The sequence below is a fragment of the Pseudorasbora parva genome, chromosome 5, assembly GCF_024679245.1.
Source record: "Pseudorasbora parva isolate DD20220531a chromosome 5, ASM2467924v1, whole genome shotgun sequence".
NCBI classification, from domain to species: Eukaryota; Metazoa; Chordata; class Actinopteri; order Cypriniformes; family Gobionidae; genus Pseudorasbora; species Pseudorasbora parva.
Window position 1 is genome coordinate 14,280,627 of NC_090176.1, and position 23,082 is coordinate 14,303,708.

The 23,082-nt window shown below is 36.8% G+C and overlaps 2 protein-coding genes across 3 annotated transcripts in view; both read right to left on the bottom strand.

The window, feature by feature from the left end:
• The window catches only part of LOC137075086 (activin receptor type-1C), a 147,115-nt gene extending 134,991 nt beyond the window's left edge, over positions 1–12,124 (bottom strand). Inside the window, exon 1 of the mRNA XM_067443278.1 lies at positions 11,917–12,124. Within this exon, the coding sequence (XP_067299379.1) occupies positions 11,917–11,980 (64 nt within the window). The 5' untranslated portion in view covers positions 11,981–12,124. The remainder of the gene's footprint in view (positions 1–11,916) is intronic.
• Positions 12,125–12,335: 211 nt separating this feature from the next.
• Positions 12,336–23,082, bottom strand: part of LOC137075087 (activin receptor type-1-like) — a 117,781-nt gene continuing 107,034 nt past the window's right edge. For both annotated transcript variants that reach the window (XM_067443280.1, XM_067443281.1), the window contains 2 exons: positions 21,835–21,965; positions 12,336–13,926 (listed from right to left, as the gene is read on the bottom strand). In XM_067443280.1, coding sequence (XP_067299381.1) covers positions 13,792–13,926; positions 21,835–21,965 — 266 coding nt within the window. In that variant the 3' untranslated portion in view covers positions 12,336–13,791. The remainder of the gene's footprint in view (positions 13,927–21,834; positions 21,966–23,082) is intronic.

The window sequence follows — 23,082 nt, forward strand, 5'->3', positions numbered from 1 at the left end:
TTTGAATTTAGATGATCCTGAAGATGGGCAGCAACAACTTTTTATAGAACTTTGGACAAGAATGGAAGGTTGGAAATAGGCCTGTAGTTTGCAAGAACTTCAGGGTCTGAAGTGGGTTTTTTTAGAAGGGGTTTGATGACAGCAGGTTTTAGAGCAGATGGAACATGACCAGTATGTAGAGAATGGTTGATGACTTTGGTTATTAAGGGACTAAGAGAGCCAGTATCCTCCAGGTAGTGAAACTTTAGGAGCTACTTGATGTCAGTGAGCTCGGGATGAACATTTTTTTTAATTTCCAGAAATGGAATTTAAACAGGCAGCAAAGCACTTTTTCAAACAGGACTTTTCCCCTGGATAACCAACGCACATTGCTGTGCAGTAGCAGCCCTGGATAATTACTCCCTACTTCATCCAACAAGGCCATAAACTGCCAATCATTCAAAGCTCGGGACACAATGAAGTTCACAATGCGAACAAGCAATGATATCAGTTTACAAAGTTCCTCTCCACATGACTGAGCACGCAGTGCCTCTTGATGCACAATGCAATGAAAGTTTAAGATGGGCTGCTTCTCATGCTCACACAGAAGGGCAACAAATCCTTTATGTTTACCTGACATACTGGGTGATCCATCAGTACACACAGATACAAGTTTATTCAGTGGTAGCTTTTTCTCTACAGCAAAGTCCATCAGAGATTTTAACACATCCACGCCTCTTGTTGTATCTTTCATCGGCAAAACAGTAAGACTCTCTTCACGCACTGCATCACCCATCCCATACCGCCCAACTATGCTTAGTTGTGCTACATTGCTCACATCGGTAGACTCATCCAAGGAAAGAGAAAAGTAACTACCTGAACTGATGTTGTTGATCTGCAACTCTTCTGTCTAGCCATCACAAGTGAATGATCACAAACAGGTCTTGCTCACAATCTCCAGAGTGTCAGCAAACTTGCAGAATTCAGATTCCCGGCTTTGTTAGCCCATGCAAGCAGGTGCTGCTGTCCGGTTTCCACTCTCTGTTGAAGCTCAGCACAAGCTTTTTTCCCCGCATTCCCCAACAGGATTTTTGGGGCGAACGCTGCCAAAATGATGCGCCTCAAAATGTCTCTTAACATTTTACTTTTTTAACAACACAATACATTCATTGCAAATGAGACGCACTGCGGACCACTACATTCAAAAAATGCAAATTGATCCATCCATTCACACTGGAATTAACAGTAATCTTCGTCTTTTTTTCTTTTTGCCATCTTGCGCTCGTAGATGATGATTTTTAATTCAGATATATGTAGTTGTTTAACTTGATCTAGACCACGTCGTCCAATTAAAATTCAGCTCTCTTAAAGGTAGGCTATAGAGGCCAAACGCTGCTGTCAATCATATTAAGCTGCAAGTCTCTTACCTAACTATTTTGAATATAACGGTACATTTTTCATTTGACACATTCATGATTATACATTAATCAAGTATTCTAATAGTTTAAAAATAATTTTATCATTTATTTATTTATTTAAAAGGGACAGTGCATATTGATGAAAATATATGTAAATATGCCAGATTTAGCCCATTGGCTACTTTCCATCTGTTGTCCCTGGCAGATCAGGACAAGAAATAACATAAAACAATACACGCAGTCAATATAAATCACAACATTAGACTTAAACAACAAATCAAAGGCTATGATTACATTGTCTCGGAAGACAATGGTCAGGACAAGTAATAACAGAACAGTACACACATTCAATATAAATGACAACATTAGACTTAAAAAACACTTCCGATACAATGATTACAGACCTGGTTACTCTTGAGCCAATGTTTCAGGTTTGTCTTAAATGCATTTATTGTCAGACTGTCTCTGATCGTAGTTGGTATGCTCTTCCATATCTCCGCCCCTTTGACTGACAGCATGTGTTGACTGAAAGCTGTGCGTCTCAAAGGAGCGGCACAGTCGCCTCAAGGAGAGGCTCTAGTCACTGTCACTTATCCCAGATCTCAATTTAATAAACTCAGTCAGAGGTGGAGGAGAAAGGCCATGTAGACTTTTATAAATTGCTAATTGCTAAGCTAATTTGAATTTTTTAAAATTGTCAAAACTTAAGTAGTTATACTTATGAAGTATCAGACAATGATGATATGAATAAGGTTTTTTATGTCATATTTTTAAGGCTCTTTTATATGACATCTCAATTGGTTTTAAGACAGCCTGGTTTGTCATTGACCAATTTGTTATGCAATATTCAATGTGTGAAAAAATCATGCTGTAAAGAAACATTTTGGCAGCATTTTCTGGCAATAATGATCTAATTTGTTTAAAATTACGAATGTTAAAATTTACAATTTTACAAATTGTTTTTACATGTTTTTTTAAAGACAAACTTGAGTCCAAAGTCACACTGAGATATTTAAATTCGTCTACAATTTGAATCTCCTCCCCTTTTAAAATTATATTTGAACTTGGCTTTGCTGTTGGACGCTTTGAAAATACCATATAAACTGTTTTTTTTTTTTATTTAACAGAAGACATGACTTTCTGAGCCACTCGTTAATGCACGTTATAGCTTCCGTCATTGTTTCAGAAAGCTCAACATCAGACTTTGCCTAAGGAAAAACTACAGCATCGTCTGCATAAAGCTGAGAGTTAATGTGTGGGCAAACATCTGGCGAGTCATTAATATACAACGAAAATAAAATAGGCCCAAGTATAGAACCTTGGGGTACTCAAACTTTACACCCTAGATATGGAGATTCGATACCGTTTATTAAGACACAATGGATTCGATCTGATAAGTATGATTTCATCCAAGAAATAGCTTGTTCTGAGAAATTGAATTTAGTTAGTCTAGATAATAATATTTTGTGATCAACTGTATCAAATGCCCTTTTTAAGTCCAGAAAAATGGCACCCACCAGAGGGTTACTATCCAAATAATGTTTTACCTTTTCTAGAGAAATATTTATTGCAGTTTCTGTTGAGTAATTGGCACAAAAACCAAATTGCATAGGGTGCAAAGGCGTATAGCCCTTACTTAAATGGTTAATCAATAGTTTAGCTGCCCATTTTTCAATCATTTTTAAAATGATGGGTAGTATACTGATTGGACGGTAGTTTTTTACATCATTTTTATTCCCAGACTTAAAGACAACTTGGCAACTTTCCATGAGGTGGGAACAAAAGAATGCCTGATAGAAAGATTAATCATATGAGTAATTGGACCTACCAAAATATCTTTGTGTACCTTTATGAAGTTTGTATCCAAACAATACGCATCTTTAGTTTTGGAATTTCTTAATTTTTTAATAATGGATGCTACTTCGAACTCGTTAATTTCTACTATCTTAAAAATGGGTAAGGTCTCAATTATTGGAAATGTAAAATCTTCAGTAGATGTAAATAGTTGTGGAATTACACATACAGAATCTTAAAAAAAAAAAAAAATACAGTTGCCACGCCAACAGGATCTTTCACCAGTTGATTATTAATTTGTAATTGTAATACATTACTATTTCTTGCCCCTTTACAAGTTATTTTATTTATGGCTTGACATATTTTTCTCCCATTACCATTTGCACTCTCGATAACTGTCAAAGAAAAATTTGCCTTAGTTTTTCGCATGACTTGAACTACCTTGTTTCTTGCTGAAGTGAAAAGTTGCCTGCCAGAGTTAAGTTCAGTTTTAAGTGACTTTTTAAGTAGTTGATCTCTAGTCCTCATTAGTTTTCTGCACTCTTCACTAAGCCAAGGTAGATCAAGTTTTTCTTTATCCTCTTTATCCTTATCCTCGTGTTACACTATTTGTTGAAATATTGTCACATGAGTCAATTTCATTCCAATCAGTCTCCATCAAGGCTTTTGCCAGATTTTGGAGTTGACCTTTTGGCACTATATCATAAAAGCACGATGGACTCTGTTCAGAAGTAAGGGACTTTTGAAAACGTGCTTTAGTTAATTTTCGTGTAAAAAATATGGCATTATGGTCAGAGAGACCAGTTAGAAAATAGAAGATCTATTCTCGTTTTAGATTTATTAGGTATTCGTGTTGGCTTATCAATTAATTGAACCATATTAAAAAGATCAGTAATTTGTTTCAAGTTTTTCCTTTCTTTTTTGCTATCCCAATTTATATTGAAATCCCCTATTAAAATAATCTCTTTATTGGGACAGCAAAAATTCAGTAGCAGTTTTAGCTGGTCAAAAAACTCTACATTAGTTGATGGTTTCCGATAAATACAAATTACAATGAAATTAATTTCCTTGGAGAGAACTATATTTACACCAACACATTCTAGTCTTCGGCATGGTGCTTTAAAGCAGTGTGGTCTATTGCCAAGCCATTTTGACTTTAATTTGTTCACAGGATTTTAATTCTTGATATCAACAATTCAATTTTCACTAGGTAAAATGATAATTTTCTTGATATCAACAATTTAATTTCAACTAGTAAAAACTAATTCTTGAAATCAGTTATTGTATTTTCACTTCAAATTAATTTCTACTAGTAATTTTTTTTTTGGATAACTTTGATTGTTCCTGATCGATTGCTCCTGTCTGCCTGCTGCTGCTGCCTGCCTCAGCATTTGTTGCTCTGTATAGCTTCGTTTGAATCTATATTTGATATATTTTCTTTGTTATCTACACTGCTAAATATAACTTACTCATCACCATATAGTGTTTAATATAGCCTGTCAAGTTAAATTTGACATTACTAGCTTTTAATCTAAATCACTACCACACGTTAGCTTTTCGCTAGCCTGGTAGCTTTCCATCCCGACATCCGGGTCTCCTGTTTTCTGAGTTCATTAGACAACTGTGGTGAGTTGGACTATTAAATAGACTCCATCAAACAACTTTTGTAAGTTTTGGATTCAGCAACAAATACGGTAAGCCATGTCTTCTCCTGTCATTGTCACTTGCATTGCATGCTACATGTTTAGCATATCTATCTCCGTTGGCTAACAGGGCTTTACATGTGATAAATGTAAGGAATTAATCAGGCTGACGGAGAAGATTTCAGATTTAGAGACACGCATCCAAGCTTTATGTGAGAGTAGTGAGAATGTAACAGCTCTAGATACTGCTTTGGATGCGACTAGCTTAGTGAACACTCATTGTTTGGTTCCGGCTGAGCCCGCGCAGCAGGGCTGGGTGACGATGAGAAAGCATAGTCGCAGATCAAAAAAACACTCTTCCGTTCTGATTAGAACATCAAACAGGTACTCCCCACTGAGGATCCTGTTGAAAGTGCCCTAGTTATTGGCGATTGGCGAAGTGCTGGCTAAAGCTAATCGTAAATTCTCTAAGATTTGTATTCACATTGGCACTAATGATGTTCGCCAGTCGGAGATCACCAAAATTAACATTAAAAAGGTGTGTAAACTCGCAAGTACGATGTCAGAGGTGGTATTTTTCTCTGGCCCCTTCCCTGCTAAAAGGAGTGATGAAATAGTTAGCAGATTATCATCACTCAATGGATGGTTGTCTAAGTGATGTCTGCAAAATAATATAGGGTTAATACACAATTGGAAAAATTGGGGCAGATATAATAAGGATGAAAAATTGATAAAGCTTGGGTTGCTGAATATTCGATCCCTTTCTCCAAAAACGCTTGTTGTTAATAATATGATTATAGATCATAACTTAGATGTGCTGTGTTTGACAGAAACCTGGCTAAAACCTGACGACTACATTACTTTAAATGAGTGCACCCCCCAAGTTTGTTGTTATAAACATGAGCCACGTCTGAAAGGTAAAGGGGGAGGTGTTGCTGTAATTTATAATAATATTTTCAGTATTACCCAGAAGTCTAGTTTCAAATATAATCCTTTGAAGTTTTGGTGCTTTATGTGACATTGTGTAGTGTAAATGATAAAACCCGTTTTAAAATTTGTGCTAGCTACTGTATACGGGCCACCAGGGCACAATACAGACTTTATCAAAGAATTTGCTGGTTTTGTATCAGAGTTAGTATTAGCTGTAGATAAAGTACTAATTGTTGGTGATGTTAATATCCATGTAGACAATGAAAAAGACGCATTGGGATTGGCATTTAAAGACATTCTAAACTCTATTGGAGTTAGACAACACATATCGGGACCCACTCATCGCCTTAATCATACTTTAGATCTAAGAATGTCACATGGAATAAATGTTGATACTGTTAAAATTCTGCAGCAGAGCGATGACATCTCAGATCATTACCTAATATCATGTATACTTAATTTACCTAAGGCTGCAAAGCCATCCCCTCGCTTCAAATATGGCAGGATGATAACCGCTGCGACTAAACATTGCTTTGTACATAATCTTCCTCATCAGTTCCATCTCCTCAGCATTTCAGATAGCCAAGAGGAACTTGATGTTGCAACAGAAACTATTGACTCTCTCTTTACTAGCACTTTAGACATAGTTGCTCCCCGGCGCTTAAAGAAGATTAAAGCAAATAATCCAACGCCGTGGTACAACGAGCACACTCGGGCCCTTAAAACAGCAGCCAGAAAAATGGAGCGCAGCTGGAAGAAAACAAAACTGGAGGTTTTTCGCAATTTGTGGATAGAGAGCATGATTGCATATAGAAAGGCCATCTGCTTATTTCTCAACTCTTTTAGAAGAAAACAAACACAGCCCTAGTTATTTATTCGATACAGTGACTAAATTAACAAAAAAATAAAGCTTCAACTTCTGATGTTTGTAAACAACACAGCAGTAATGACTTTATAAACTTCTTTACTAGTAAGATTGATAATATTAGGAATACAATTATAACCATGCAGCCGTCTACTACAGTATCACTTCTGACAGAGCATTTTAGTGTCACTAAAGGAAAGTGGAAAAATTAGGAAAAATTACACTCATTCACTGCTATAGGAGGAGAAGAATTGGCTAAACTTGTTAAATCATCAAAATCAACAACATGTATGCATGACCCTATACCATTAGAGTTACCATTAGAGTAACTCTAATTAGAGTTACAAATGATTTACTCTTATCATCTGATCGCGGTTGTATCTCTCTATTAGTGTTACTTGATCTTAGCGCTGCATTCGATACTATCGATCACAATATTCTTCTGAATCGAATCAAAAATTATGTTGGTATTAGTGGAACTGCATTGGCATGGTTTAAATCATACTTATCTGACCGTTATCATTTTGTAGCAGTAAATGAAGAGATGTCACACCGATCACAAGTTCAGTATGGGGTACCACAAGGCTCAGTGTTAGGACCGTTGCTTTTCACCCTGTATATGCTACCACTGGGAGATATCATTAGGAAGCATGGCGTTAGTTTTCATTGTTATGCTGACGATACCCAGCTCTATATTTCCTCACGCCCGGACGAAACTTACCAATTCACAAGATTAACGGAATGCATAGCTGATATAAAAAAATGGGATGAATAGTAATTTCCTGCAACTTAATTCAACTTAAAGCCACGTTTCTAGCATCTGTAAAACCGCATTCTACCATCTTAAAAATATATCTAAATTATGGCACATGCTTTCAATGCAAAATGCTGAACAGTTAGTACATGCGTTCATGAGCTCAAGGCTAGATTATTGTAATGCCCTACTGGGTGGTTGCCCTGCTCGCTTAATAAACAAACTCCAGCTAGTCCAAAATGCAGCAGCTCGAGTTCTTACTAGAACCAGGAAGTATGATCATATTAGTCCAGTTCTGTCAACACTGCACTGGCTCCCTATTAAACATCGCACACATTTTAAAATCTTGCTTATTACTTACAAAACATTAAATGGTTCATCTCCCCAGTACTTAAGCGAGCTCTTAACACATTATACTCCATCACGTCTATTGTGGTCTCAAAACTCTGGCCAGTTGATAATACCTAGAATATCTAAATCAACTGCAGGCGGTCGATCCTTTTTCTATTTAGCACCTAAACTCTGGAACAGTCTTCCTAGTATTGTTCGGGAAGCAGACACACACTGTCAGTTTACTTTAAATCTAGACTAAAAACACATCTCTTTACTATGGCATACACGTAGAACATTTTTAACTTTCATTATTCAAATTAATTGACTGATTGTTAGGCTGCATTAAGTAGGTCAGCCGGAACCGGGAACACTTCCCATAACACCTGATGTACTCGTTACATCATAAAAAGAGTGGCATCTACGCTAATGTTAGTCTCTCTGTTTATCCCGAGGTTTATCCTGGATCTGGGCTGTGTCCAGATCGGATGGTGGACCGGCGCCTGGACATGACCAAAGCATCCTGGAGTGTCTGCTGAGCCGTCTCAATTGGTGTCTTTGAATTTGCCTCACTGGCACGTCATGCTCAAAAAACCCGTCTCCGGCGCAATAATTCCGATCTTTCATGTATTCATACTCTTCTGTAATCGACGCACCAAACTAAATAAACCCGTCTCTTGCGTGATACCCTGCAATTTTGAATAATCCGATCTAATATGATTTCTGACGTGTAAGGTTGCCAGAATAATAATCATACACGGTGAGTTAATAGGCCAGAGGAGATCTGGCACCCCGACTGAGTCTGGTTTCTCCCAAGGTTTATTTTTCTCCATCATGCCCTGATGGAGTTTTGGTTCCTTGCCACTGTTGCCTTTGGCTTGGCTTGCTCAGTTGGGGACACTAAAATTATGATCAAAGTTATTCAACTAGGTATACAGATAAAATTTATGAATTCGGTTTTAATTAATTCTATAAACTATAATACGGATCAGCCAACATTGTCGCTATATGATAAATTAAAATAAGCTGATAACATCACTGTTTTCTCCTTAACGACTGTAGAGCCAAATCTAATTTTGATGCAATATTATCCTGTTTGACACTGTGAAGCTGCTTTGACACAATCGTGATTGTAAAAGCGCAATATAAATAAAGTTGTTTGATTGATTGATTGATTGATTGATTGATTGAATGATTGGTTGATTGATATCAACAATTTAAGTGACACTAGTGTCAATGTTAATTTTGGATATAACGATTGAATTTGAATGGCAGTCTATAGTGAAATTTCACATACAATTACTGATACCAAGAATTAGCATTTTAACTAGTGAAAATGTAATTGTTGATATCAAGAATTCATATCCTGTGAATGAATAAAAGTAAACACGCTTGCCATAGTGGTCCTAAAATCAGCTCCTGGAGGGCCACAGCCCTGAAGAGTTTAGCTCCAACCAGCTCCAACTCACCTGCTTGTATGTTTCTAGTAATCCTGAAGATTTTGATTAGCTGAATAAGGTGTGTTTAATTAGGGTTAGAGCTAAACTCTGGGGACCCTCTAGGAACTGAATTGAGGCCACTGCTTTAAAGGTACTCAAAAGGTTTTGGGAAAGCCATTATAATAAAAAATGTTGAAATACATTGAAAAACTACTCTTTCAAACTCCTCCTAGACCATTGGTTTGACCCATGTTCACACCATGCTGGCAAAAAGTTATGAATTTTGTATCAGTAGGCAAACCGTTGTCTTTAAAAATGTAGTACTGCTCACACTATCATTCAAGCCTGTTGTACAATGGCAATCAGCTATAGAACTGTGAGGACATGGTCCTATTAGGCTATGGAGTAACTGTGTGGTGCAATGGAAGCCACTGACTGGAAGGCTCTGTTTGAACAACTAGAACCCTTTTCCACCAAGGCAGTGCTGGTCCTGGTTCGGAGACAGAGGCTGGTTTCAAATCGGTTATTTTTCTTTCCCTACCCAAAGCACCAGCTCTGAACCAGGAAAAGTGGTTCTTAAGTAGCACCAAATCATTGCTGGTCTAGAAGTAAGAACCACTTACATCAGTAGCTGTGGGCGGGGGTTATCATGACCAACAAGACAAACACAAACTTGTGACCGCAATTTATCAGACAATCAAGCTAATAGCTGCTTGATTTTAATCTCTGTCTATTTTAATTATGGTGAGCTACACAAATGTGTTGGATTCACGTCATTTGGATGCCGATGTAGAATCGAAAGCCTCAACAGTAACGCAACATTTACCATTGTTGATGAAAGGCTTATTTGAGATGCATCAGCGCTTTGCAGGTCAATCGTCTTATAACATCAAAGAGAGCATGTGACTCCTGATTTAAATAGACAAATGCTTACGAGTCTATGACTGGATCATAATTGCAGTGGTTATGTTTCTAGCATGTTTGGCAAACGTTCTTTTAACCCTAATTGATGGAATAAGTAGCATTTCATTTCTTAAACAACCATGTAGGAAGCCATGTCATGTCCATATTTCAGAATGACACGATGTCAAAATTCATCATGCTCAAATTGTGAAAGAATGGTTGGGAGGGAGCATGACTCATTTTCATGCATGAAATGGCACCTCTGAGTCCAGACCTTAAACAACTTTAAAATATTTGGGATGTGATAGACGAGACTTTACAGTCTTGCATTGTCAATATAAGATCTTGACCAAAAGTTGATGTACCTCTTCATGGAAATAAATTTTGTGATGTTATTTCAAATCAAGAGGTGAATCCATTTGCACTGCATTTTTTTAAATACAAAACCTTATGGATGCCACACATCCATTTTCTGACGCAGTGAAAAAACTTGAAGCACAAAGGACAAGACAAGGCAGGTTACTTTTGATATGAAAAAGTCTCAGTGTTCAAATTCTGTCAATTACAAAACTCAATAAATACAGTTTTGGTACACTTAAATGTGACGTGATCGCTGTAGCGCCTCAGTTCATATAAATTGACCATCTCTTCCTCTTTAATAGTCAATATTAAACACTAGTTAATATTAAGTAAGGATGAATTTACATAAATGTCATGTCTAATTTAAAAGTATTTCTCTAAATATATATGCACTACATTACATATTTATTAAATTTGTACTCATATAATTTAAAACAATTATAACATTACTATTATAAAGTTTTTCAAATTTGAGAAAAATTAAATTATGTAGCTACAGTACCGGATATGTTTGTGAGGTTTCAGCTTAAAATATCCCACATATATTGCTTGTTAAATTTGCCATTTGGGTGTGACCAAAAACACGCAACTTTTGTGTATGCCCCTTTAAATGCAAATGAGCTCCTGCCTTTGCAGGAGAGGGCGAAGTCTTTACAGCTTGTGCTTTGGATACTCCGACATCAACAAAACTGGATAATGTCACACAGCCAAAATGTCAGAAATGTTCAGACTTACATGTTTGAACCGGAGTCTGATGGAGAGACTCAAGAAAAAGTTAAAACATGTAGAATGCTACTGGGCGTTTCTGAATAAATGTATATAGTTGTTGTGGAGTTAAGTTGATTTAACTCATGGAATAGCATTATTAATATAAAAAATAAAAGCTTGGAAAAGATTCATCACTCATACTTTTAATTCCACTCTGTAATAGCACAGCTCTAAAGATATGTTCCAGGTGTAGACAATAAGAGAAATTATTATTATATGCCACACAAAGGTCAAATTCTTTTAATTTATTTCTGCTGCTTCTCATTTCAACTGCAAAATATCATGCTGTATTTGGCCATTTACTCATGACTGTGAAAAGTAAATTACTTTTTAAAGCTAACTTGCTGCACTGACAGACGACAACCAATGCAGACAATCAACAGATTACAAAACACCACGACTCGACAAATGCACACTGAACATGTTCAGTCGATATAAACAAATGGCATTGTTATCTGTCTGTGCAATGTGAATTAGTAATTCACAATGAGTAAACATAACTTTAAAGCTGTCTGTGCTTTTATGTGGACTTATAATGGAAAAGTCATAATGCAAAGTCAGGTTAAGCATAATCATAGCAGAATGTAAGGTCATCTAAATACAATAAGAAGATTACACACCATGTTGTTATGACTATGAACTCGACTTTACTTACATATGTTGCAGCCACAACATTTTGTTTCAACACATGTTTAATACAGTACAGAATGAGCTGGCAGGGCAGAAACTGTACCTGCAGTGAGTTCCACAAAAATGAAGAGTAAAAGCGCCGCTTCTGAGCACCTGAGATAAGACATGACATCTGTCACTCTTCGCACATCAATATATCCACCTTTACGGACAAAATCATCACAACTCTAATCTGCTGCATTTTCACAGTGACTGCTAGCATTTCTCCACTCTGAATAAATCCCTGTGACTAAACATGTAGAAAGACTTGCTCCTCCTCCTCCTGTAGCTCAATGTAAGAGGATTAGAGAGAGAGAGAGAGAGAGAGAGAGAGAGAGAGAGAGAGAGAGAGAGAGAGAGAGAGAGAGAGAGAGAGAGAGAGAGAGAGAGAGAGAGAGAGAGGGAGAGACAGACAGAGAGAGAGAGAGAGAGAGAGAGAGAGAGAGAGAGAGAGAGAGAGAGAGAGAGAGAGAGAGAGAGAGAGAGACAGAAAGACAGAAAGAGAGAGAGAGACAGACAGAGAGAGACAGACAGACAGAATAATTACTGGAACTGTAATGTTGCCTGAATCAATCATACACTGTTTGTTCATTTTGGCCAGAGGAGAACTGGCACCCTGACTGAGCCTGGTTTTTCCAAAGACTTTTTTTTCCCTCCATTCTGTCACCTGATGGTTTTGGTTCTTGGCCACCGCCTCTGTCATCTTTGGCCTTTGGCTTTCATAGTTGTGGAAGCTAAATATTCAACTATATTACTGATCTGCCCGCATTGACACTATATGATAATTTAACTCTGTTGCATTACTTTCCTGTTAACACTGGGAAGCTGATTTGAAACAATCAGCATTGTAAAAAGCGCTATATAAATAAAGGTGACTTGACTGACTGCTCTTATGTGTTTATGGCTTTTAAGCAATAAAAGATCACTATATGTTGTTCAGTATTTCAACAAATATTAATTTGGGGATCATATAGATGAATCTAACTTAATTTTTCCCCCAGTTTTATTTTTATCGAAGAATTCAACTTTTCTTTAATTTTTATGAAAATAATAAGAACACCTAAGTAGTATGGATATACATAGGTTGCAGAGTTCCCCAGGGGCTCAAATGTAAAAACTACAGATTTTTTTTTTTTTAATATAACAAACTCCCATCCTCTCACTTCAACTGCTTTATTTCCTCATACATCCTCATCTGTTTAATAATTGTAATGAATTATCTGGTAAACACTCTTATTGGGTGGGTTGTTTTTTTTATTCTGGAACTTGTCATTTGTTTTTACTCCTTTAGCCTCAGTATTCACAAACAATATGAAACAAACAAAAAACAACTGCACGACACTAAATGTGCAGTTATATATAAAATTAATACATTATACAACAGAGGAGCATCAAGGGAGTGACTGAGGTACAACTCTAAAACTCAGTGTTCAGTAATTAAATATTGATCGAGTATGTTTACTGTCTTACACTATAAATGGCAATGATAAAGTGGCAGCACAAATAAAATGATTCATCTTTTCTGTGTAGAGTTGCTGTTTATGATGTAGCTGTATTATGAACAAGTGATTTGAAAGTTTGTAAAGTTAAAATTCTTTAAATAATAGCACTAGTATGGAATACAAAAAGCTGTTTGTAAAGCAAAACTGTGACACTAACGTGTCTTTATTTGAACAGCTGCTGTAACGTAACAAGATATGTGAAAGATCCTATGTGCTAAAAGAGATAACTATCAGATGAAAACTGTATATGCAGTCTTTTAAATGCCCACTACAACATCTTTGGATGCCAAAATATGCCCGCTGTAACCTCAAAATAAATATGATGTGCCTCTATAAGAGCACAAAGTCAGAATAATCTCTTTTTCCAGGTTGTTCTCCAGCTGAGACATCTGCTGGGCATGGTAAAAGGCCTTTAGGATCTTCTATAAGGAAGCAGTTCATATGTCCACTTTTACTTTTTCCAGAGAATTATCAATTTTTGTCAGAGTCTTTTTGATGCGTAATGCTGTAAGTCTGGCTGATGGGTTCTGGTACCAACATTCCTTCATGAGTTTAACGATTGATGTTAAAGTCTGAAAGATAAAAACAAAAAAGATTGAATCAAGCATTGTGAGGGTGAAAAACAAAGCAATGGAGGTATTAATCATCAATAGAAAGAAATAAGAATGTTTGCTATAATGTTTGTACTATAATATACTATAATATATGTACTAAAATTTGCTATAATATATATATATATATATATATATATATATATATATATATATATATATATATATATATATATATATATATATATATATATATATATATATATATATATATATATATAGTCTGTTTCTTTTTCTTTTCTTCTTATTTTAACTTTGACAGCCCCTGGAACTGTAGCATGGAGAAAAGCATCTACTTCTGTGTTTCTCAAAAGAAAGCAAGATGGTTTTCAAACAGCCAGAGAGAGAAGGAAAAAAACATTTTTGGAGTGAAATATTCTGAATTATACAGATAACAGCTTTTACCAATTGATTTCTCCATTTTCTTCCTTTTTTTGATAGTCTCTGTAAATATAAAAGCCATAAAAAGCTTTCCACAGTTGACAATTCTCAGTAATGTTGTTTCGTCTGTGTTAATAAATAGCTTTACTATTCCAAATAATTACTTATCTAATATATATATATATATATATATATGATCCATATGTATAAGCACATGCATTGTAACATAAGCTGAGTATAGAGGTATCAAGGTGAACAACTTAACTGTGTGTCTTAACTTAATCATTGTGGCTATTAGAAAGCAGTATTTTTTTCCAGGTTTGTACTAAGAATTAATGTAGTTACAGTAATATTAAAATACCAAAATCAATATTCACCTTATCAATGATGCATATATGTACAGGCACGTAAATTACCTCAGAAAACAACACTTTTTCCATAGAAAACCATTACAAAGAAAACGCTTAGCGCATTGTATTTATATTCTGGCTCATCTGCTTATCTGTAAAGTATACAGTCAATATATAATCATCAATAATGTGTATACTTTATTTGATCTTTTAATCTGTTTTAGTACATGTTCCCCTGGTTTCACAGACAAGGTTTAAGATAGTCCCAGACTAAAATGCATGTTTGAGCAAGTTTTGAAACCAACTTGCACTGTCAGATCTTAAAATATGTCAATGCCACTGTTTTGTCTCAAGATGCACACGCCATTAATGTTTTTTCTAAGGCAAGTTTATAAAAGCTACGTAAATTCCCTAATTGAACTAAGGCCTAATCCTGGTTTAGTCTAAGCCACATATGGACTACTTTTGATGATGTTTTTATTAGCTTACTGGACATGGACAGTAAAGTGGGCATTGACTGCATTATGCTCTGGGACTAAAATATAAAATATCTTAAACAGTGTTCCGATGATGAACGAAGGTCTTACGGGTGTAGAATGACATTAGGGTGAGTCATTAATGACATCAATTTCATTTTTGGGTGAACTAACCCTTTAAGTGTTTTAGAATGTCCCGTTGATTTTAGCGATTGAAATACTGCAGAAAGTGCAGTATTTCATCCCAATCCCTGAAAAACATTTGAGAGGTGATTAAAATATACACTATATTACCAAAAGTATTGGGACACCCCTCCAAATCACTGAATCCATGTGTTTCGATTACTTCCACAGCCGCAGGTGTATAAAATCAAGCACCTAGGGATGCAGACTGCTTCTAAAAACATTAGTGAAAGAAGGGGTCGCTTTCAGGAGCTCAGTGAATTCAAGTGTGGTACTCTGATAGGTTGCCACCAGTGCAATAAGTCCATTTGTGGACATGATCAACTGTTAGTGGTATTATAACAAAGTGGAAGGCCACGTAAAATCACAGAGCAGAGTCAGTGCTTGCTGAGGCGCACAATTAGGGCTGTGCATTGCCAAGAATCTGGCTATACAATACGTATCACGACACAGGGGTTACGATACGATATATTGCAATATTGTAAAAGGCTTCTTTTAGGTGTTTTTTATTTAATTATTATTTTTAGAAAGATTAATTTAAAAGAACATGACAAGTAACTGTTTTATTTAATTAATACAGTATCATTTATATCACTAATCACTATTTTGTGCAATCTAAGTAAAGGGAAATAAAAAGTAAAGTGACTGCAGGATTTCAGATAGTGCATAGTCCATTCCATGACTGAATGCCTGTTACTTTATATTTAATACTGTAAAGCTGTTTTCTTTAAAGCAGTCTATTGTATAACGTGCCATTTTAGGTAGGCTACTGAACTGCAGAGCTGGTGCATCCATATCCACATCGCTATGATCAGATGCTTTGGTTCTGCTGCCACCGCTATCAGTTTTGGTGTGTGTTTATTTTGTTACTGAGAGGAAATGTGCTATATTCTATTGAAACGTTTCTCAGCAGCGCGGATGATGGCGGGATGTTAAGCGAGCTCTCCGATTCAATGTTCCCCGAGTACTGGATTTTACCTTTTTGCAAATAAAATCACTCTTGTTGATTTCCTTAGTGGCTTCTTTGTAGCTGTTTTATACAGTCTGTGGTTTAATTCGAAAACAAAGCTACAAATCTTGGATGTAAATAAATAAATACATAAATATCGAGTGTTTTTGAGAATCGATACAGTATAGCCAAACATAATATCGCAATATTCACGTGTATAAAACATTTCTTACACCCCTACGCACAATGAGCAGAAGTTGCCAACTTTCTGTAGCCAATAGCTAGTCGGGTTGCACAGACTAGTCGACTAATTGACTAGTTGACTTTAATGCTCTGCCATGCCACTTTAGGCTTGATGGCATCTAGACGCTGGCCTATAGAGGGCACGGCAAGATAAGCCATTTCTTGACACACACACACACACTCCGTTTCCAACAATTAAAATGACAAATAAATGCATATCTAAGAGATCTCAACAAAACATCAAAATTGATCGGGAGAATACACGTTTTAAACTGCTTGTTGTAGATGTAAATTAATCGCTGTTCTAAACTAATATCAGCTCCCTTGTAACAGACACACATATTGCACATCACATGGAGATCGCATGGCACTGCACACAGAATCAGTCAGTAGTGCAGAAATGCATCGTCAACACGGTTCTGTGATTTATCAATTTAAAAAAAGTATAGAAACTGAAAAGTTCTAGCATATATTTCTTGATAACTAAATCCCTCAGCTTCATTAGTAGAGAGCTGTCAGGTAAAATTTATTCACACACACAATTGCTCCCTCACCAATGCATAACATAAATGTAATCTTTACTGGGCTACTTTATCTGCATCTGATTTTAAAAAATCAGAAATCTGGGTTCCTTATGTTTTCACTTTAGAATACTGTTCCAGGTTCTAACTAACTCCTTAAGAACTATTTGGTAATTCTTTTTTAATGACTCATAGGTTCCCTGTAGGCTATTCTCATTTTCCCCTCAGTCATTGCCTTAAATACAGAAATCATTTGGTATCACATAAACATAAAATGCCTGAGCCATGTTGGCAAGGCACTTAGATTGGGGATGGGGTTCCGTCCTGAACTTCTGGTTGCATACAATACTTACATAAAAATAAAAAAAATCATCAACATCCTCATTAATGTAGTATTAATATTGTACCGCGAGAGCACATCAAGTTTACAAGCAACGAATCTCTGCTTACAAGTGGAATCTCAATCCATTCTCTCGCACAAAACTGGACTCACAGAAATTGCGTGTGCGCTCACATTTTGTGCACTCTGCATGTGGACTCATGAATCTCTGTGTACTCTTTCACTAGAATTGTTTTCTCTGATTTAATGCTGCAAGAACTGCAACATTATAGCGTGGGGACACACAGACAAACATTAATCGGCACATTTGCGAGTGAATGTAAATGAATATTTACATATAGTACACATAATAGTAGTATATTTATCTAACAACATAAGAACTAAAGAAGAAGAAAGGGCCTCGATCTGATTCTGTGCATCACTGTTAATTAGTAATTACTTAATAGTTATTCCTTGTGAAGCTGAATTAGTAGTTACTTAATAGTAGTTCTTAAGGAGGCATGAGTGAATTGAATAGTTACTGATTAACTAATTGATACTTAACGCAATTAAAGAATGCTATTACATATTGATTCGTTAACACGCATTCCTTAGTAATATTAATATTAGTACATTGAGTGTTAATGAAGAATTATTCATTAGTACTGCAGTAACTCTTTATTAGTTATGCATTAAGTAAAAAACAGTATTCTAAAGTGTTACCAAAATCTGTTGTAGGAGCAATAACCTTTTTGGTAGCACTGTCATATGCCATAGCTGTGCACAAAAAAAAAACCCACAAAAAAAAATAACACATTGGCATCTCCGCTCCATTGTCAGGTTTATTTGTTCATTAATGATGATCAGCAACTAGTCGACGTTGACTCAACTTTCATCACATAAATGTCAACTTTAAAAAAAATCTGAAGTCGTTCAACCCCTGATAATGACAAACCTCCAAAGTTTATGCGGCCTTCAGATTATCTCAAGAACAGTGCATGGAGAGCTTCATGGATTGGGTTTTCATGGATGAGCAGCTGCAAAGAAAGCCTTGCATCACCAAGTGCAATGCAAAGTGCTGGATGCAGTGTTGTAAAGCACGTTGCCACTGGACACACTAGAGCAGTGTGGATGTGTTCTCTGGAGTGACAAATCATGCTTTTCTGTCTGGAAATCTGATGGACGAGTCTGGGTTTGGAGGTTACCAGGAGAATGGTACTTGCCTGACTGCATTGTGCCAAGTGAAAATTTTGGTGATGGGGGGGATTATTGTGTGGAGTTGTTCTTTAGGGCTTGGCCCCTTAGTTCCAGTGAAAGGAACTTTTAATGGTTCAGCATTCCAAGACATTTTGGACAATTTCATACTCCCAACTTTGTGGATGGCCCCTTCCTGTTCCAACATGACTGCACACCAGTGCACAAAGCAAGATCCATAAAAACTTTGATGGCATGGATGGTGTGGGGGAACTTAACTGGCCTGTTCAGAGTCCTGACATCAACCGGAGCACCTTTAGGGATGAATTAGAGCGGAGACTGCGAGCCAGGCCGTCTTGTCCAACATCAATACCTGACCTCACATATACGCTTCTAGAAGAATGGTCAAACATTCCCATACGCACTAGGGTTGTGTATCGAACTCTGTACTTTTAAGTGCACTGACAGAATTACGCAGGTACAACAGAGTACTAATTTACATGAAATCATCAGTATAAAATTTCGGTACCCGAGAACGCATCTTGTGATATATACTATATTGTCTGTAGTATATCTCTGTGAATGAATGGTACAGACGCATGGTTTAATTTACCTCACACACACACACACACACACACACACACACACACACACACACACACACACACACACACACACACACACACACACACACACACACACACACACACACACACACACACACACACACACACACACACACACACACACACACACACACACACACACACACACACACACACACACACACACACACAAACACAGAATCACGTAGGACGGTCCTACGTTTCCATCTCTGCCATCTCATATGAGGACATGAACGTCATCTCCAGAGCCACTTTGAAGGTCACTCTATGAGCATTTTATTGTTGTTGTTTTTTGCTTTTAGAAAAAATACAGGCATATCTTAATCACACAAAAGGTTTTCACAGTAACCCATCAAAATAAAAGTTTGGTTTAACTTGACAAATATATTACTGTTGTACGGTAGAATTTAGATGCATCTTAATTTATTAAAAACACTAACACTCATTTAATTGTAATAAATTATCAAAACAAACTTTTTTTAAGTAATACATCCCAATTTTTCTTCCCTGTTTTAATTTGAACAGTATTAAACTCAGTTGTGTAACACTTTGTTTGGCAAAAATGTGTTTAATTAAATTAAAAGATCAACTGAATTCATGTTTTATCTCTTCATTTGATTACCAGAAAATACACAACACAGAATTTGTGGGAAATCTTTTCGTAGAAATTAAATGAAAAATAATTAAATTTATTAAGTAGCTAGTAGCCTACTATTTAATGGTAAATATTTCATCAAACATCACAGACAATGGCAGACAGCGACCAAGGCAGCCCTGGCATAATGTCAATAACATTTATATAAATGACTTACAGTTTCTTTACAGGTATTTACACAAACTATACTTAAGGCTGTATCTCTGCTACTCTTTATCATATTCAAACCAAACTTGGTACATATCCTCACAAGCATGACCTTAAAGGGGGGGTGAAATGCTGTTTCATGCATACTGAGCTTTTTACACCTTTAAAGACTTGGATTCCCATCCTAAACATAGACAAAGTTTCAAAAACTAATGTTGGACGTTTGATGGAGTATTTCTGTGTTAAAAATACTCCTTCCGGTTTCTCACAAGTTTCGGCGAGTTTTTTTTCGAGTATGGGTCTACTTGACGTTAAATAGAGCGGAAGGTCCTTGTATGGGCTGTACGGGCTCTTCTCCCGGAAGGGTGCACGCGCGTGTGACTAGAGGGAGAGAGAGGAAATGCACGCTGTAAACAGTCTCTCAGGTGCAGATCCAGTCGTCCGTGAACACTTATGTCGCGCCGCGCTCCACTTTATTCCTATGGGTGACGTCGAGCGACTTCAACGCTTCAGCAGAGCATTCCGGGAAGGCAGCGCTGCATTTGAACCTATTTGAACGCAGAAATGACGGGAAGCTTCAAGGCATCGCTTCAGTCGCGTCGCAAAGTGGATTTCCACGGTCACTGCTGTCACAGGACTTCACCAAATCATACCAAAGAAGTGTGTTTTTGACAGAGCGGTCCTGCTTTGGAAGATGCCGGTGAGTAAATCAACTTCAAATGTCTCTGCTATTGGCTACCGTCGCATGAGTAAACATCAGTAAACGATACGATCGCGTGCTTCGTCATTCAAATGCGCTAACGGTTACTCCATTGTTGTTCTGTATAACGTTACACTATTCTGACTCTGACGTGCAAAACCGTTTTGCTTGCTACCTTTAAGGTCTAGTCACATACAATAGTCCATAAACCGAATCATGTCCTCATAAACTGCACACAAAGGCCCCTAAATACAGTACATACCACAGAGACGGACATCCTGATGTTGCCGTTTCTCCTGTTCAATTTATTTCAGCCTCAGATTTGATTGTGGATCATTATCTGTATTAGCTGAGATAGATGGGTTTCTCCACGCTTGAGGACGTCACCGCTTTGCGCGCTTGTCATTCTTTAGCTCCGCCCACACGATACGCCTCCAGGCGCTCGTTTTTTTCCGGAAAGACTCGGTACAGCCCATATTTCTTTTATAAATATGATAAAACTAAAGACTTTTCGGAGATATGAAGGATGCAATACTACTCTATAGGTACTCTATAGGTACTCTCTATTGACATGAGATTGACTGAAACTGAGTGTTTCACCCCCCCTTTAAGTGACCTGCAGTGTTTTTTAAAATGGTATTGAAATAACACTTACCCCACCTTTAAATATTCAGTGTAGTTAAATAAGGAAAACTAAGTGTTGTAGCACTGTTACAGCTATTTTGACCTTTGGTTAGTTATCTTTATTTTTGACAACAACATTCATTGTATTTCATTTGTATTGGTAATGGATACTGAATGTAGCCCTGTTGTGTGTTTATATACAAAACAAAAAGTTAGTAGTGCAAAATGCACTGATGTAACTGTTACCTTTAGAATCATAATAGAATCAGAAGATCAGTGAAGATTCATACTGTTAACAAAGCCTTTTTTCCTAACCAGTCATATCCATGTAATTTTTATCCAAATATGTTCTGACTGGCTGCATTCTTGCATTCAATGTGAGGAGACACATTTCTTGTGACTCGATCTTGTTAGGAAACAGTTTATGTAGTACGAGTGCGAGTGATTAACTTGATTATATAAAGGTATATGCACCTGAATCTGAGCAGGTACAGTACTTACCGGATCTGAAAACCATCTGTTTGGGATGTTTGGTCTCTGCTGGTCTGTGCATATCACCTTCTTCATGTCCTCAAAACTTGGGTCGCTCGGCACTACATCGTGGAATGGGGGCTTGTAATCTTCAACAATACCTGCACAGTCATTGAAGACAAAAAACACATTTGGCAATCCACCAGAAATAATTATCAGCCATTATTATCAGATCTCATTATCACAACAGTATCACACTGGTTATCAAATTAAATAGATAATCACTGAGCATGTATTGTGCCAACCGTAATGTGTCTGCCAGTGAAAATTGAGCTTCATCAAGAACGGCAGCAGTTCTGACTATATATAGAGTACTGAAGCCATTAGACCAAAGGGACATGTTGAGGGCATCAGACAGGCCTCTGAAGACATTATTATCATGACCCTTTTATTGTGAAGGGGCAGAAGCCAAATAACGTGTAGCCACAGGCAAACGCAGATACAGAACCTCTTTTTACAATGTTTATTTATTCTTATTTAGTCTAATTTCCTGCACTAGTGGAGTGATGTAAAATGCAAAGACCACAAGAACCAGAGAAGTCCTCTGCACAGACAATGAAACTTCTAAACTGTGATGCAGCCTAGAATTATAAAATCACACCATGTACAAATGTTGGCTAGATGAGAAAAGGCCCCTCAACTGATTCTGTCACCTGAGGGAGTTTGGGATCCTCGCCACAGTTGCCTCTTGCTTGCTTAGTTGGGGACACTTAATATTCAAAAATATTATTGATCGGACTATACTGAAGCAGTTGTATGAAAACTGAACTGAGCTGAGCTGGATGATGACAATTTTTTGCAGAACTGCTTTATAGATTAAAGGTGCCCTAGAATGAAAACTTGAATTAACCTTGCCATAGTGAAATAATAAGAGTTCAGTACATGGACATCACATACTGTGAGTCTCAAACACCATTGCCTCCTACTTCTTATGTAAATCTTGTGCATGAAAAACACCACGGAAAAAGAAGTTCTTCTCAACATAAACCCAACCGTGACGCTAGCGTTGGGGATAATTTATATGCACGCCCCCAACATTTGCATCTGTCCAAACATGTTCATTGTCAGGCGGAAGTAGTAGTGATTTATCCACTTATTGACTAGCTGTTAAAACAATTTCTGATTAAATTGAAAGTTTCTTAGAGAGACCGCATTGTCTAGATGACGCAAGATGCTAGTACAGTAACAATAGGAAACTCCAAGTATCATACACAACTA